Source organism: Plenodomus lingam (assembly GCF_022343315.1).
Source record: "Plenodomus lingam strain CAN1 chromosome Unknown contig_7, whole genome shotgun sequence".
NCBI classification, from domain to species: domain Eukaryota; kingdom Fungi; phylum Ascomycota; class Dothideomycetes; order Pleosporales; family Leptosphaeriaceae; genus Plenodomus; species Plenodomus lingam.
The window spans coordinates 561414-576118 of NW_027093971.1; the positions used below are offsets into that span (position 1 = coordinate 561414).

The 14705-nt window shown below is 51.1% G+C and overlaps 6 protein-coding genes across 6 annotated transcripts; 2 read left to right on the top strand and 4 right to left on the bottom strand.

Annotated features, from left to right (window-relative positions):
- Nucleotides 1-643: 643 nt before the first annotated feature.
- On the bottom strand, nucleotides 644-2444 carry IAQ61_010040 (uncharacterized protein; the record flags this gene model as incomplete). The annotated part of the gene is made up of 3 exons (XM_066098636.1): nucleotides 644-1372; nucleotides 1422-2131; nucleotides 2423-2444. 3 exons carry the CDS (start codon nucleotides 2442-2444, stop codon nucleotides 644-646), a joined length of 1461 nt encoding a protein of 486 aa, XP_065951463.1.
- On the top strand, nucleotides 2392-4601 carry SPB4 (ATP-dependent rRNA helicase spb4; the record flags this gene model as incomplete). The annotated part of the gene is made up of 2 exons (XM_003845157.2): nucleotides 2392-2831; nucleotides 2882-4601. 2 exons carry the CDS (start codon nucleotides 2392-2394, stop codon nucleotides 4599-4601), a joined length of 2160 nt encoding a protein of 719 aa, XP_003845205.2.
- A 519-nt stretch (nucleotides 4602-5120) lies between these two features.
- IAQ61_010042 (uncharacterized protein) lies at nucleotides 5121-7307 on the top strand (the record flags this gene model as incomplete). The annotated part of the gene is made up of 2 exons (XM_003845156.2): nucleotides 5121-5505; nucleotides 5563-7307. 2 exons carry the CDS (start codon nucleotides 5121-5123, stop codon nucleotides 6480-6482), a joined length of 1305 nt encoding a protein of 434 aa, XP_003845204.1. The 3' UTR covers nucleotides 6483-7307.
- A 534-nt stretch (nucleotides 7308-7841) lies between these two features.
- IAQ61_010043 (uncharacterized protein) lies at nucleotides 7842-9134 on the bottom strand (the record flags this gene model as incomplete). Its single annotated transcript, XM_003845155.2, has 3 exons — nucleotides 7842-8044; nucleotides 8100-8496; nucleotides 8547-9134. 3 exons carry the CDS (start codon nucleotides 9132-9134, stop codon nucleotides 7842-7844), a joined length of 1188 nt encoding a protein of 395 aa, XP_003845203.2.
- A 1005-nt stretch (nucleotides 9135-10139) lies between these two features.
- Nucleotides 10140-12150, bottom strand: IAQ61_010044 (uncharacterized protein; the record flags this gene model as incomplete). Its single annotated transcript, XM_066098637.1, has 3 exons — nucleotides 10140-11265; nucleotides 11366-11979; nucleotides 12109-12150. The coding sequence occupies 3 exons, from the start codon at nucleotides 12148-12150 to the stop codon at nucleotides 10140-10142; spliced, it is 1782 nt and encodes a 593-aa protein (XP_065951464.1).
- Nucleotides 12151-12760: 610 nt separating this feature from the next.
- On the bottom strand, nucleotides 12761-14155 carry IAQ61_010045 (uncharacterized protein; the record flags this gene model as incomplete). Its single annotated transcript, XM_003845153.1, has 2 exons — nucleotides 12761-12970; nucleotides 13022-14155. 2 exons carry the CDS (start codon nucleotides 14153-14155, stop codon nucleotides 12761-12763), a joined length of 1344 nt encoding a protein of 447 aa, XP_003845201.1.
- Nucleotides 14156-14705: the final 550 nt, after the last annotated feature.

Below are 14705 nucleotides of genomic sequence, written 5' to 3' on the forward strand. Positions count from 1 at the left end.
AGCACGTCAAAGCATATCCAAGGTCATCCGGAAGCTGCTTTTGACGGCCCGCATATGCCAAGCCGAGACCCGTCCATCAGGGTCTCTTCCATTCAGGGTCTCGAGAGGAGGGTGAGGGGGCGTCCATACATGGGATAGGGCCTCCCCGTCCATAGTAGGGTAGGATACTCTACATGGGGATGGGGCCTCCATAGGGCAGATCATCTTTCCTCATCTGGTGTTGCATGCATGCCAGAAAACACTCCGAAGATGATGTGCCTGCTCGTCCGGCATGGAGCATACTCGCGGCACCGCGCTCCAATCTGGCATTCGATAAACCCACCGTCGTACTCCGACAGCAAGTGCTTGGACCTCGGCTTGAAACTTCGATACGCCCGACAGCGCCTCGTGGTACCAACGGTACAGACGCTTTGCTATCCCCTCATCTTAGATGCCCAATGCAGATGGAATCGAATAGATGCTCGTTTTCCCCTTGTTGTATTCAGAATCATTAATGTACATTATTCAGCTCGTTTCAGAACGCCGTCATATCCACCTGTCATTCGAGAAAGCCCCGGTTTCTAGGGTATCATCCATGTCGTCAAGGAAATTGCTGCCAAAAGAGAACAGTGCTATACAAACGGAGCAGATACAGAAAGCCCCATCATCCGAACATCTTCAAAAAGCCCCACATGCCGGCGCCACACAGGACCGGGATCGTCAGATTGTCATCCCAGCCAAAAACATCAAGCGCCTCGCTGACGCTGGCGATGATGCCTGCCGCCAACGACATGGTTCCCAATGCCAAGTAGCCAGAAATGGTCGACTCAGTCAGCGACCACCCTAGACCCTCTCGGACGGGCTGAGGAAGGACGAGGGCACCCTGAAAAGCAAACGCATTCTCGCCACTATTGTACTGCGAGTACAGAGGACCCAGCCAGCCCCACCACACGACAGCCGTCATGACACCTGTCACACAAGCGGCAATGGATCCCGCGAGACTCTTGCCTTTGCGTACCTTGGGGGTGAGATGGCCCCATAGACGACCAAACGTGGAGGCTGCTGTGTCGCACCAGCTGAGCAAGAGAATGCTCATGACGGCGAGATCTTTGGGGCAGAAGCGCATGACGATCCAGGCTCCCAGGAGATAAGAAATGACGCCGTTGTAACCATCCACCTCAGACTCACGCATCAGCGCGCCTAGACAGCGGATGTAGAGACGATTGACCTGCCAGTAGCGATGTCGGATGACATCTGTGAGAGCGATGGGAATGAGTAGTGTAAGCAGGACATTGTGGATTTGGGAAGTCTGTGTGCCATTGCAGTAGAGCCAGATGGTGAGGAAGCCGATCGAAACGTGGAGGATTTTGCGTGGGATTTCATGCCGGTGAATCTGTCACACGTCAGCGCGCAATTCCTTCACCAACAGCGAATACACTCACGAACGACCGCCACTTTTGATGGATAGGAATCAGTCCCAGTGGACTTGGGCTCCTGCTCATTTCTCTCCAGTAGTTCTTGTTAGCTGCAGCTGGTGATAGGCGTCCATTTGTGGCTCCGTTGATAGGCACCATCAGCTCCTTCTTTGCGCTCGCATTCACTTGTCGCCGACTTGTCAAGCCGCTCATCCTTCTATTCCCTACGCTGCCTTCCAGCATAGCATCTCGACTTCTAGTTCGCGCTCTCTTCTCTAGATCTGAGCTCGACGAATCCTCGTCTATGGCCGGTGGTGACGTGACCCGCACTTGTTGTTTGCGCGAAGTTGAGCGCGTCGTTGGCCCAAAGTAGCCATCTTTATTGCTACCAGCTTCCGAGGGAGTCGGCGAAGGCGATATAACGCGTGGCGTATTGGGAATCTGGTATTGGCGAGAAGTCTCCATTGCGTCGTGCCAGCAGGTGGGAAAGTAGGGAAGCGGAGGTGCGCGGATGACGCCGGAAAGCGTAGAGCGAGCCTTGGTAATGTATCTAGCGATGTTTACCAGGAGCGATTCCTCATCTGAAGTATGCGACTTGCACGAGTAGACGGAGAGGCGAGGCTGAGAAAGCGCATCGGGTGAGAAGACGGCGTCCGAGGTGGCTTCGACATTGATCTCAGCCGCTGTAGCTAAACACAGGTCTGAAGCCGTGATTTCGTCCGTACACCACACATCGTCTGGAGGGGGAAAAGCTGCCACGGTGCATGCAGGCGACCAAGGCCAGATTACAGGTCACGGAAAGATGCGTAGGTATGGGTGACGTATTTGCGCTTCTGATGCCTGAACTGCAAATTTGGCCGCAGAAGGCTGAAAAATCGCCTGGTGATGCCGATCGTCCGTGTGGCTGCCACAGTTGCAGTGATGTCTTGGCTACCGGTATGAGGAGATCGGGTTGACTTCTCTTTGCATGTGAAAGTTCACCTGGTCATGCAGCTTCATGTTTATTAGGAGATATCACGTATACGTACCAAGTGCAAGATGTTTAAACATGAGTGGCTATTGCGTGTCCCCCGCCGGTGGTACTGCGGATGATGACGGAGGCAGGAGGGACATGTGTGGCGCTCATCAAGCAGTTGTGGCGGTGCGCATCCACTTTTTTTTTCTGAGGAGAGCAAAAGTCCACCCAACTCTTCGTCGGGTACGAATCCCAACATCGCGATCGAAAGACGCATCGAAACAATTCAAAATGGCACCCCAAACGAAACAAGACCGATCTTTTAGTGCCTTGACACCTGCGCTTTCGGAGTGGATCATCGAGGCTGTGGATGCAATGGGCTTTGTGAAGACGACGCCAGTTCAACATGCAGCCATCCCCATGTTCATGAAGAATTCTGATGTGGTCGTCGAGGCTGTCACAGGAAGTGGGAAGACTTTGTCGTGAGTATCAGCAGCCATTCTTGTCCTGGCTGCATACTAAACGCATTCAGATTTCTCATACCCATTGTAGAGCGCTTGTTAAGATCCGATGCGCCCATCAAAAAGCATCACGTGGGCGCCATCATCATCTCACCAACGAGAGAGTTAGCAACACAAATTCACACTGTTCTCTGCTCATTACTCAAATTCCATGCACCATCTGCAGCCATGCTTGAACCCGAGGATGAGGACACAGACATGGAGGATGCAGATGCACCACCCAAGCCATTATTTCCTCCAGGGACGGTCAAGGTTGTACCACAGCTTCTACTCGGCGGATCGGTCACGCCTGCACAAGATCTCAGCAGATTTCTCAAATCGCAAACGAATGTACTCATTGGCACGCCTGGGCGTTTATTGGAGCTATTATCATCACCACACGTGCACTGCTCACAGACTTCCTTTGATGCTTTGGTGCTGGATGAGGCAGATCGATTACTAGATCTCGGCTTCAAGGATGACTTACAGAGGATATTATCTCGGCTACCAAAGCAGCGACGCACTGGACTATTCAGTGCCAGTGTCAGTGAGGCTGTCGACCAGCTGATCCGTGTAGGTCTCCGAAATCCAGTTCGTATTGCCGTCAAGGTCAAAGCACGGTCGACTGGTCAGGACGGCGCTATAGAAGACAAGAGGACTCCGGCCAGTCTGCAGATGTCTTACTGCATACTGCCACCATCACACAAGCTACCGGCGATCAAGCAGATCCTCTCTTCATTACAACCGCAACCTCAAAAATCGATCTTGTATTTGGCCACATGCTATTCGGTCGACTATTTTCAACACGTTCTACCGGAGATATTCAAGGGTTACACTATCGTACCACTACATGGAAAGCACCCTGACAAAGTACGCCGCAGAAATTTTATCAAGTTTGTCGAAAGCGTAACACCTTCCATTCTCCTTACCACCGATGTCGCTGCAAGAGGACTTGATATTCCGGCAGTTGACTTAGTTCTCCAATTCGACCCTCCAAGCGATCCAAAAACTTTCATTCACCGATGCGGTCGTGCTGGTCGAGCCGGACGCAAAGGATTAGCCATAACTTTTCTAGCCCCCGGTCGAGAAGAAGATTATATCGAGTTCCTCCGCGTCCGTCAAACCCCTGTCTCGCCCCTTACCTCCCCTCACCTCGACATCGCACCAGAAGACGCCGAAGCAGTAAGCAAGAAGATCCGCAAAGTAGTCAAAACCGACAGAGCACTCTTCGACAAAGCACAACGAGGTTTCGTATCCTGGCTTCGCGCATATAGCAAGCACACTGCAAGCTCCATCTTTCGCGTCCCGGATCTTGACTGGACAGAATTGGGAAATGCATGGGGTCTGCTCAAACTACCCAGTATGCCTGAGCTCAAAAAATGGGACGGAGATCGTAGTCTCGGCGTTGAGGTGGATTTCGCCACGTACGCGTATAAAGACAAAGCGCGTGAGCAGCAGCGACTCGTTGAACAGAAGGAGTACGAAGCAAACAAGGCAGAAGGCAAGAAGCGTTATGTTACAGAAAACAAGAAGGAGTCGGCGTGGACACAGCAGAAAGACGCGCGAGCCACGAAGGAATTGAGGAGGGAGAAGAAGGCTGCGAAACGGGAACACGATCGTGTGGCCAAGTTGACGGATGCAGAGCGTAAGGAGGAAGAGAGGTTGAAGGCCATGGTTGATGAAGTCAGGCAGAAGGTTAAGGAGCAGGAGGCCAAAGAGGCAGCGGATGAGTTTGAGGGTTTTAGCGATTGATATTCAGTGTAGGTCGTGCTCAATTATTCTCCCTTTTTGGAATGCTATAAGACAGTCACGCATTAATGTACTCTCGATCTCACACACATTGACGACGAATACTAGGTGAGCTGTTCTAGATGGCAAACAGGCGCGCATCGCATCAAGATACAACCATTAGGCATCCACGTGATCACGCGATACTCCAGTTCGCGGGTGCGGCCTCGGCACTTTTCCAACACACAGGGCAGAGGCTCAAAAATCCATTGGAGTAGAGTTGATTACTTCGCAAACGCCTTCATTAAGGTTGAAACAGGACGACTGACAGACATGCTGATGTTTACTTCCATTGTATTGCAAATCCCTTCGTCACAACCATGCATATCATTCCCCGCTCTACGTCATGAACCGAGGTCGCCAACTACTTAAAGCAGAAAACACTAATTCACCACCTTTGGTCTTGGACTTTTTCAGTTCATTCTATTACTCTGCATTCGCTATTGATCGAGGCCCCTCTTACGACACACCAACAGGTTGAACATGCCAAGCCAGCAGACTGTCCAGACCAAAGGCATCTACCACGGTCTCCCCGTGTACCCTTCTTCAGCCAAAGGCCTCACAGCAATTATTACAGGCGCAAATGGCATCTCAGGCAATTATATGTTGCGCGTACTGGCGCAGAGTCCAGAGAGATGGACAAAGATATACTGCTTGTCGAGGCGCCCACCAGCTATCCCCAATGGTCTTCCTAAGAATGCCGAACACATTGCTTTAGACTTCTTAGACCACCCTGAAGACATTGCCAAAGCTCTCAAGGAGAAGGAAGTCACTGCAGATTACGTCTTCTTCTACAGCTATGTGCAAGTAAAGCCCAAGGAAGGTGGTGGCTTGTGGAGTGATGCGGAGGAAATGTGTAGGGTTAATGGTAAGTCTTGAAGTTGTAGGCCCAATGATTCCGCGAGGTTATATTGATGTTAAATAGTGGCATTGCTGCAGAATTTCCTCTTAGCACTCTCATTTGCATCTATCTATCCCAAGCGTATTATGCTTCAGACTGGAGCGAAAAACTACGGCGTACATCTTGGGCCCGCTGCCACGCCCCAGGAAGAAACAGCACCCCGCGTGACTCTCGAGCCCAATTTCTATTACCCACAGGAAGACCTCCTCTGGTCTTTCTGCAAAACCCACAGTATCGACTGGAACATTTGCATGCCTGCAAGCATCCTCGGTGCCGTCCCAGACGCCGCCATGAACCTCGTATTCCCGCTCGGCATCTACGCCAGCGTTCAAAAGCATCTGGGCAAGAAACTGGAGTTCCCCTGTGATTTGCAAGCTTGGGAGCTGAACTGCTGCATGAGCAGTAGCAGAATGAATGCTTACCTGGAGGAGTGGGCAGTCTTGAACGATTCCGCCAAGAATGAAAAGTTTAATACCATGGATGGCACAACATTTACATGGGGCAACTTTTGGCCCAAATACGCGACCTGGTATGGCATGCCATACGGACGGCCCAGCCTGAACGAGCACGAGTATACCAAGATAACGAGCAAGTATGACCCACCGCCGCGCGGATGGGGACCGCCGGCAACCTACCGTGTGCGATTTCGGCTCGCGGACTGGGCAAAGCAAGGTGAAGTGCAGAAGGCGTGGGAAGAGCTTACAGAAAAGCACAGCCTTACGGGAGGTAAGCTGCAGGATATGGATATAGAACGCATCTTCGGGTTCACCGATGGGAGTCTGATAGGTTTGAATTTGGACCTGACCATGAACAAGGCTAGAAAAATGGGATGGCATGGATTCGTGGACTCGAATGATGCAATTAGGGAAGTGCTCGAGGAGTTTGCTGATCTCAAACTTATTCCCCCTGTGAGCCACAGAGACACCTCGCGGGCTGGTCTCTGAGTGGTAAGTATATAGTTCAACCAACGCATGAGTTCGCCGTCCTGTTCAGCCGTGAGCTGCTTGACAAGATTACAAGAGCGTTTATAGCTTGCGTGTGCCAGATTCTAGATTCTCTCCATCCTCAAGGCTAGCAGAAAAAGCAAAATCGAACCTAACTGAAGACTACCCGTATACGTAAACATGTGCTTACACCCAAGCCTTCTTACACTTCCGCCCGCAGCCAATCGCAAGCGAACACCTAGCGACACACACAAAGCGCCCCTTCCCTCAATAAACCCACCCCCCACAAAAAAAAAGATAATGGGCCTGACCGGGAATTGACTGCATGGAAATTAGTATACCATTGCAGGGTCAGAATTAAATCCTCAGGGTGAAAAGCTTACACCCGGGACCTCCTGCAGAGTAGTTTTGCAGCTGATTCCAACAAGGGAAAACAAACTGACACCCAAAGCAGGAATCATGCGACTAGACCATCAGGCCTCCTGATGATTGATAAAAAAAATTTAATTTGCAGGAAATAAATAGTTGGTCAAACGGTGGGGGATTGGGGATCGAGGGAAGGGATGCTGCAGAGTGACGTCTGCGGGGATTAGCAGGAAGGATGGTAGACGCTAAGGCGGATGCGGGGGTGGTGACGCGATTATGGCTGTGCTGACATGTATCTATGTGCATGACTGTGCGGGCATTGTCTGCATAGGGACGACTCTGAATGGGGTGCGAAAGTGGAGTGGTAAGCTGAAATATTAAGTGAACTGTAAAGGAAATGATATGGTAGCTGTAAGTGTAGGAATTATCACCTTGTAACACTGACTGAGGCATTCATGATCGATCTATCTTGATAGCAAGATAAAAGACCTCGCTGCACGCGCCTATCCCTCTAGAATGTATCAATAGAGTTTTTGAATTCATTTGCCAGAATTTGCGTCTTGGAACAGGCCGGCTAGAAAACTAATTGCCCTCTTCGCAGCCAACTCCTTAGTCAGACCCTGGCCTCTCATATTTTCATTAATTTCATTCGAGTCGGGATAAACTGTCAAAGATGAGATTTATCCAGGGTGCTTCAGTGTGACCCTAAGATGAGTACAGTATGTACACCAAGGGCTTCGAACGACCTCGAGATTGCGAAGAGGTGAAAGAAAAACCACGTTGAGTTAGTAAGAGTATCAGACTTGCAAAAGTGTTTCGTGCACAAAACAGGCTGAAATAAGTATCCAAACATTACATTTATTCCCTCGAACCCCTGCCTCTTCCAGGATAACTGCCTCAGAGCCATTAACATTGGCAAATGACATGAAAGATTACGTAGTCGCATGACAAGCCGCCTCCCTAGATTACCAAAAAAGAATTTTCTTTGCACATCTACGACATCGTCGAGAAGACATAGGAAGCTTCCAAGCTAAACGACGGGCCGCCGGGTCCAAAAATCTGCTTCTTCTCACGCTGCCATTCGGGCTGGTTGATTGCATCGATCCAGTCCTGGACTTCCATGACGACGCAGCCGTTCTTTGGTACGACGGCGGAGCGGCCCTCGAGGCCTTGGGTGGACTTGAGCGGGATGGTTCCTAAGGTATGTATTAGCCACTTTGAAAACACTTCAAAAAAGGAAGGGGTTCTGACCATCTTGACCGGGACACGAGTACATCTGGAAAGCCTGCTGATCGGTCCAGATGTCCAATTTGATACCTGACCACTCGCTGGAAAGGGAAGCAACGGGTCCAGAAGTGCGCCAGTCATAGGGACCATTTTGATCGCGGTTGACAATGTAGCAGTTATCGTAGCCAGTGCAGTTGGTACCGCAGTTGCCGTATAGCTCGGGTGCAGTCATGTTGGCGCCGATTTTCTTGGGTGCGGACCAGAAATCGTTGACTGAATACTTTTCGTTTGGCAGGATGGTACCATCTGGGATCAGGATTCCATCGACACCGACACGCTGGCCAGAGTAAGGCAGGTAAAAAGTATGATTTAGGGCCGTAGCATCCTCAGGATTGGCGAAGCCATCCAAATTCCAGTAGGCCTATTCGATTAGCGCTTCAGCTCTGATATTAGATTATACGACGTACTCACATGGTTTGTCAACATGATTGGGGTCTTCTTTGTGGTTGCAAGCGCCGAGATTTTGATGTTCCAGGTGTTTGGTGCCATTGAGTAAGTAACATAGCTCACAACTTCACCAGGGAAGCCTTCCTTGCCATCAGGATCGACAATAGAGAAGGTTATTGAATCCTCGGTATGCGCGACAACGGTGAAGTTGCGGTAGTCCCATCCATCTGGACCGCCATGTAGCGTGTTGTTGTTGTTGTTCTCATTGGGCAAGACCTGGTATTCGGTGCCATCGATGACGAAGCTGCTGTTCTTGATGCGATTCGCGTAACGTCCGGGCACACCTCCAAAGTGGGGATGCACTTCACCCTCATAGTCTGCGGCCGTGTCGAAGCCAAGGACAATGTCTCGCTCCTTTCCATCTCTGCCCTTGACGAATAGGTTGGAGATGGATGCGCCGTACGGAATGAAGAGTCCACGAATGCCCTCGGCCGAGATTTCATATTTGCCGTTCTCATCGGGTCCCAGCGAACTTGAGTGGTTGGCTGGCGGCGCGCTGTACTGTGCCGACACGGTCGCGGCCAGCAGGAAGAGAGAGGATGAGAACCACATGATGCACTCGTCAATCACGGTACCATTGAACAACGGATCTTGGGATAATGCAAAGTGGATGACGGCGCATGTGAGGTGGTGGTAAGAAGCTTTATACGGTTGAGCACGGGAGCGGTGATTGCACGCATGTACCACACGGAGAGACTCGTGATCACGACTTTTCTCGCTCGTTTGCCCGTGTCGGTCTGTTATCTACAGGGCAGCCCGGTTTCCGGGACACGCTATGGAGCATGAGCTAGCGGAGTACCTTGCGAATTGACATAGTCCTGTATGTACATGGCAAAGGCTTGTGCAAATACCGTCGAAAACACCGCAGTCGGTGTACCAGCGATATTCGCGGAAATTTCGCCGTGCCGCCAACAGACAGCGAGAAGGCAGTGGCGAGGTCTGGGGTAATGGCTAAATGTCAGTGGAGTGGTCACAGTCAGCCCTTGTGTGGAGAGCGGCTGGGGAACTACTGGGGCTAATCTTAAACGAGCTTGGCGTTAGCCATGGGCCGGAAGCTTGTCCACGCCCCGCGTGTACCCCGGAGAGCCACGGGGATAGTCTACTACATCTAGTCTTATTTCCGAACTAACGTTACTGCTCCATCCCTTGCAATGTCCGTCTTAAAGCTTGGTGCCCTGGTGCTACGAAAAGAGGCCCTCCATATGGTTCGACTCAACATCCTTGGCTTCAACAGCCTTTGATCCCCAAGCACAACAATCACGTCACGGTGCTGGACAGTAGGCAGAAAGGTCAACGGCATCCATTCATCGCCATTAAGATCCCTCAGACCCTCATGACAGGCAAGCCTATCTTTTTAAGTGTTGTACCTGCACGAGCCATCACAACAGACCTTGCTACATGAAAAGTCGCCTGTAACAAGGAGCTAATCGGCCTTCTCACACACATGCATCCTACAATCTGCCGAGCCCATAATTTACCTATACTATGTACATTTGACGGCTAGGAGCAAATGGCCAGTGCACACATATACTGTGCTGCGGTACCGCTTTTGATCCCCTAAGATGAGTCCGGCGGAAATGAGGCTCTTTGGCTACCACCAGTCACATCTCGTGGGGACGCGTTGAATGGAGACAATGAGGAGGGGTAACTCATGGCCATCGCATCGACATCAGCCTGCTCATCATCCAGCATTTGGTCTTGGTGGTACTCGTTGACGCCATTCAGCCAGAGAGAAGTATCATGGCCACGGCGCGGTGCAGGGGCGTCGTGCGCATCTAGACACGATCCTAGATGGCCGTGCTGGTAACCTTCCAGTGTTGGCATACCTATATTCGACGTGGCGGTGGCACCTGTAATACAAGTCCTGAAGTCAACTTGAGGGCGATTCTGGTTGAGCAAATAGCCGATATCCTCCGATATGGACTGAGTCGCCATGTTTGGAGTAACAGCTTCGGCAACGGTCTGCGGAAGGCCTTCAAGCGTAGGAAAGCCAGGGATACCATCATGAATGGCAGGTCCCGCAAGAACTGGAACAGTCGTGTGCTCCGATTCTTGCTTGTCTGCCATGGGCCCAGCTTTTCTGGGGTAATTTGACACTGCTGGCTGCGCTCTACAGCTAGGATGCGCATCCCAAGTTACGTTCGGCTTCTTATGTTTGACCCAGCAGCCGGTAGTTGTATGTATATCGCCATTCTTAGCGCCCCAGTGATGCTTCTTGACCCCATGTCTGCTTGAAAAGGCTTTCCCACAAAGGCTGTGTACGAATCGACATGACTCTTCTGCACGTTCTCTTGATACTTTGGTGTCAATCTTTTTCCTTGGTTGCTCTTTGGTTTCGCCGGGAGAGTTTCTAACTTCAGGTAGACTCGCTCTGCTATAGGACTGATATCCGTCTACACTCGTATTCATCATTGATGCTATATGACCGCAATTCTTTGACGGTAGTGGCATGGGTACGACTTCTGGGTAGGTAGACATCGCATCTGAGGTCTCGAGGAGGGTGGGACTACCAGGCGCGAACTTTGGAGCGAGAGCGCGCAATGGCCTGCTTTCATGAACAGGCTGTATCAACTGACAAAATTGACTAACAGAAGCTGTATCGTCCATCATTTCGAATTTATAGCCGAATTCAATATGCGGATCGTGAAACTCTGTAGTGGACTCTTTTGATGTGTTAGCAGGACTTCGCTCAAAGAAAAGAAAACTTGGCATGAGATCGACAAAAAGCGAAGGATAAGATGGAATTTTGGGTCATTGAATGACAGCGTTTCAATTGGTTGTACTTACCGTTATCAGGTGTAGAGTATGAACCGTTGTGATGCGGCATGTCGGTTGGTCCAGTGGCGGTACTGACGTTATGCCGAGAAACCTGATCGATAGGTTCAGCGAATAGACGCTCGTGAGGTCTAGGCCTGCTCACAAGATCTGGAGCGGGTAGCGACAGGTGATTGGAGAATGGAGAATAGATGGAATCCTGTGACATTGGTGACGAAGGAGACTGAGAGTATGGTGGCCATGGATGCTTGACATACTGTGTATGATGGGAATCGAGACGATGTTGTTGTCCAAACCTGTGTGGTGCGCAGTAATCGTTCAATGTTGCCGGATTGACAGTCTGTGTGGACAGATAATCCATGCTCCATGAAGGGCTGATTGGAGGTAAACGCAATTGAGGCTGATGTATGGGCTGAAGGAACTGTGGAATGGCTTGGCTTGGGGTCTGTCCAAAATCGAAGTCCCCGACACCCCATCGTGCATCTTTGTGATACAACACATCCATCAAATCCCGTCTCAGATCATCTTGTTCCCCCAATGCCAGGATGATGACTGATATTGCGTCTTTCTTGGATAATTTCAGGCTCCAGAAGTCACTAAGGGCTGTGTTGATTGTGTTCACCTGGCTGGACGACTCGCCAAAGCGGAGCTATGATCAGTTAGCCATCGTGATGGAATATCAGTTTGAGAACTTGAGCAGTCTGATTCAGGTGTAACCCACTTTTGTATTCTCAAGGAATTCGCGCACGACTTGGTCGATGCTGCCAGCTGCGTAGGCTCTCTCACCTGCCATGGTTGGTGGAGCTTGGCACTGGGTGATTCTCGGATGTGTCGCGCTGAATAGGCCGTGTAATAGTCTATAATGTCATCGTTTGATTCAGAAACCTAGCGCGGAGGAAGAAGCTCACTGTGGTTCGGCTTGGTCCATGATGTATCACACCTGTCGCAGTCTGTGTAGCGTTGTCGAAGTGCAGTGTGGTGAAGCTTGCAGATTCTCGAGATCCTCGGCGCCAGTTGTGAGGTGAGTACAAGTCTCGGTCTACCAATATATATCCACTAGCTGGTCTAGCTTGCGGTGAGGTGAGGTGAGGTGAGGTGAAGTGATGGCACGTGTTGTTGTGTAGCCTAGCACACGCGGCGGTCAGTCTGCGGAATCGAGATGCGGCTCCCACTATGATGCCGGACGGAATGGCACATATAAGGTGGCCCTGGCTGTTTGTTTGTCCTGCCTATCACGAGCATGCAGGTGGTGGGCACGGGCGGGGTGGTTGATGCACGTAAACGGCAACAGCGGTGATGGCTCCTAGTTGGGTGGGAAATCGCGAACATATTGGATCCCAACTCATACCATTGCGTTGGACCGTACATCGCTATTGAATGGGCCGGTTGACACTACAAAATTTCTACCTTGAATCGTGTGCAGTGACTCGGCCTCGATAAATCGTTTGACGGCTTTGGCCAGCATCGTACACCACCTCTGAGACGCTTTTCCTGCATCTCCAGCCAACATCCATTCTATCGAACAGCACAAAATCAGCCGGTTCTCCGACCTCGAGACTTAGCGACGTCCCCTCCACGCCAATGGCAGCTTTAGCACGGGAGGAGACGGTTTCCTGCACAATGAAGATTAGCCATGAACTGCAAGAGTGATATCTGATACATACGTAGAGTAGCTCAGTGTCCTTCTTTGTGCCCGCATGATATAGCACAACCCCAAGCTGTGCAATGCTCAATGGGTCACAGCTCGCAGTAGGCGTGAATGCATTCCCGACGTTGTTGAGCGCAATAGTAGCGTTCAACTCGAACTCGTTGATGAGGGCAGTGACGGGCAAAGTTGCACGCGCATCGTCGGGCGTCTTCATGATGAACAAGTCCGAGGTAGGCAGGCCTACAAATGTGACGGGAAGCTCGCCAATCGTTAACCGTAACTTCTTCCAGTCGTCCTCTTGGAATCTGGACAGACGAGTACAATGTCCGAAGGATATCGTCTTGCCTGTACGCTCCAGCCAATGCTGCTCTCTTATGAGTGTTAGGGCATCCCACACCAGAGGCTGTTTACCTTCTTCGATAAAGTAGTCAAGATGGAGATCTAAATGCTTGTTGTGGCTCAGTGCCAGCTGGGTGACCCACTGGACATTGTCTTTGGAAAGACTATGATTGTCCTCCACGTAGGGAGTGCTGCCTAATGCCTCGACTGCGCTATACGATGCTGCTCTGCTCATCAGCTTACGAACGGCTGCACCACGATCATCGCCAGAGAACAGTGGCAGTTGGGCAAATGCGCATAACTGCACTTGGCATTGATCTTTGAACTCTTTCTTCAGCTTCAGCCCTGCATGCAGACATTTTTCCCCGACTATTCCATCTACCTCAACAAACGCTCGCATGGCTGTAACGCCGTGTTGAATACTCTCTTGGATGAGCTGCCGACCTCTTCGAAGCAGATCTTGTTCTTCAAAATGGGACTTGGCTTCCCCAGTCAGTTCCATGGCTTCTTTGAAATCGCCGCTTTCGATCTGGAGATGACTAAACTTTGCGTCTTGCAGAAGAAAGCACTTGTCAAGATGGATGTGGGAGTGGCAGAGCGAGGGGGCAATGAGGCGATTCGCTCCGTCCAACGTGCGGGCACTAGAGGCGATATTGGTGCCTTTGGAAGCGTGGGCATCAATCGAAGCTATCCGTCCGTCCTGGATGGCAATGTCCCATAGCGAGGATGATGGTTTGTTGGGTATGCGCACGCCTGCAATGGTGTCTAGCGTGTCTCCAAGTCGGCCGTGCTCATGTTGTCCTTTGGGCATGGTTCTTGTACGCCATAGAGATTGTGATTGATTATCGAAGAGTGACCGGCTTAGAGAGAGAAGATGGTGACAGCCACAGTACCAGATAGAGTACATGTCAACCCATACTAGATGGAGGGGGCTCTTGGCATAATGACGTTGTCAGGCGCGTGCTGGTAGGTAGTACTTGTAGTACCGGTCCTTGGACGTATGTCGATGAGACGGAAGCGCGTCGTACCGTACTCTAGAGGGATTGGCGTGCCAACAGTGAATGACGCGCAGCTCGCTTGCCTGTGATCAGCAAGAAACGCGTCCGCATCACTCTTCCTTGCGCATGCGAGCTGCGAGCGAGGATGGATGCACCGTGAAGAAAGTGTGCCTGGTACCTACTTTGTAAATACAGACGACTTACCATATTGTCCACAGTTGGCTTGTTGCATTGGCTGGGCTGGGCGAACCCTCCACTTCCCAGATGGTGGCGGCCTGCGGTTGGCGGGGAGTTCCACCCCCCATGCCAGCCCATGAGGTGGTAGGACGGTGGTGGACCTAGGTACCTTACTACTTACTACCT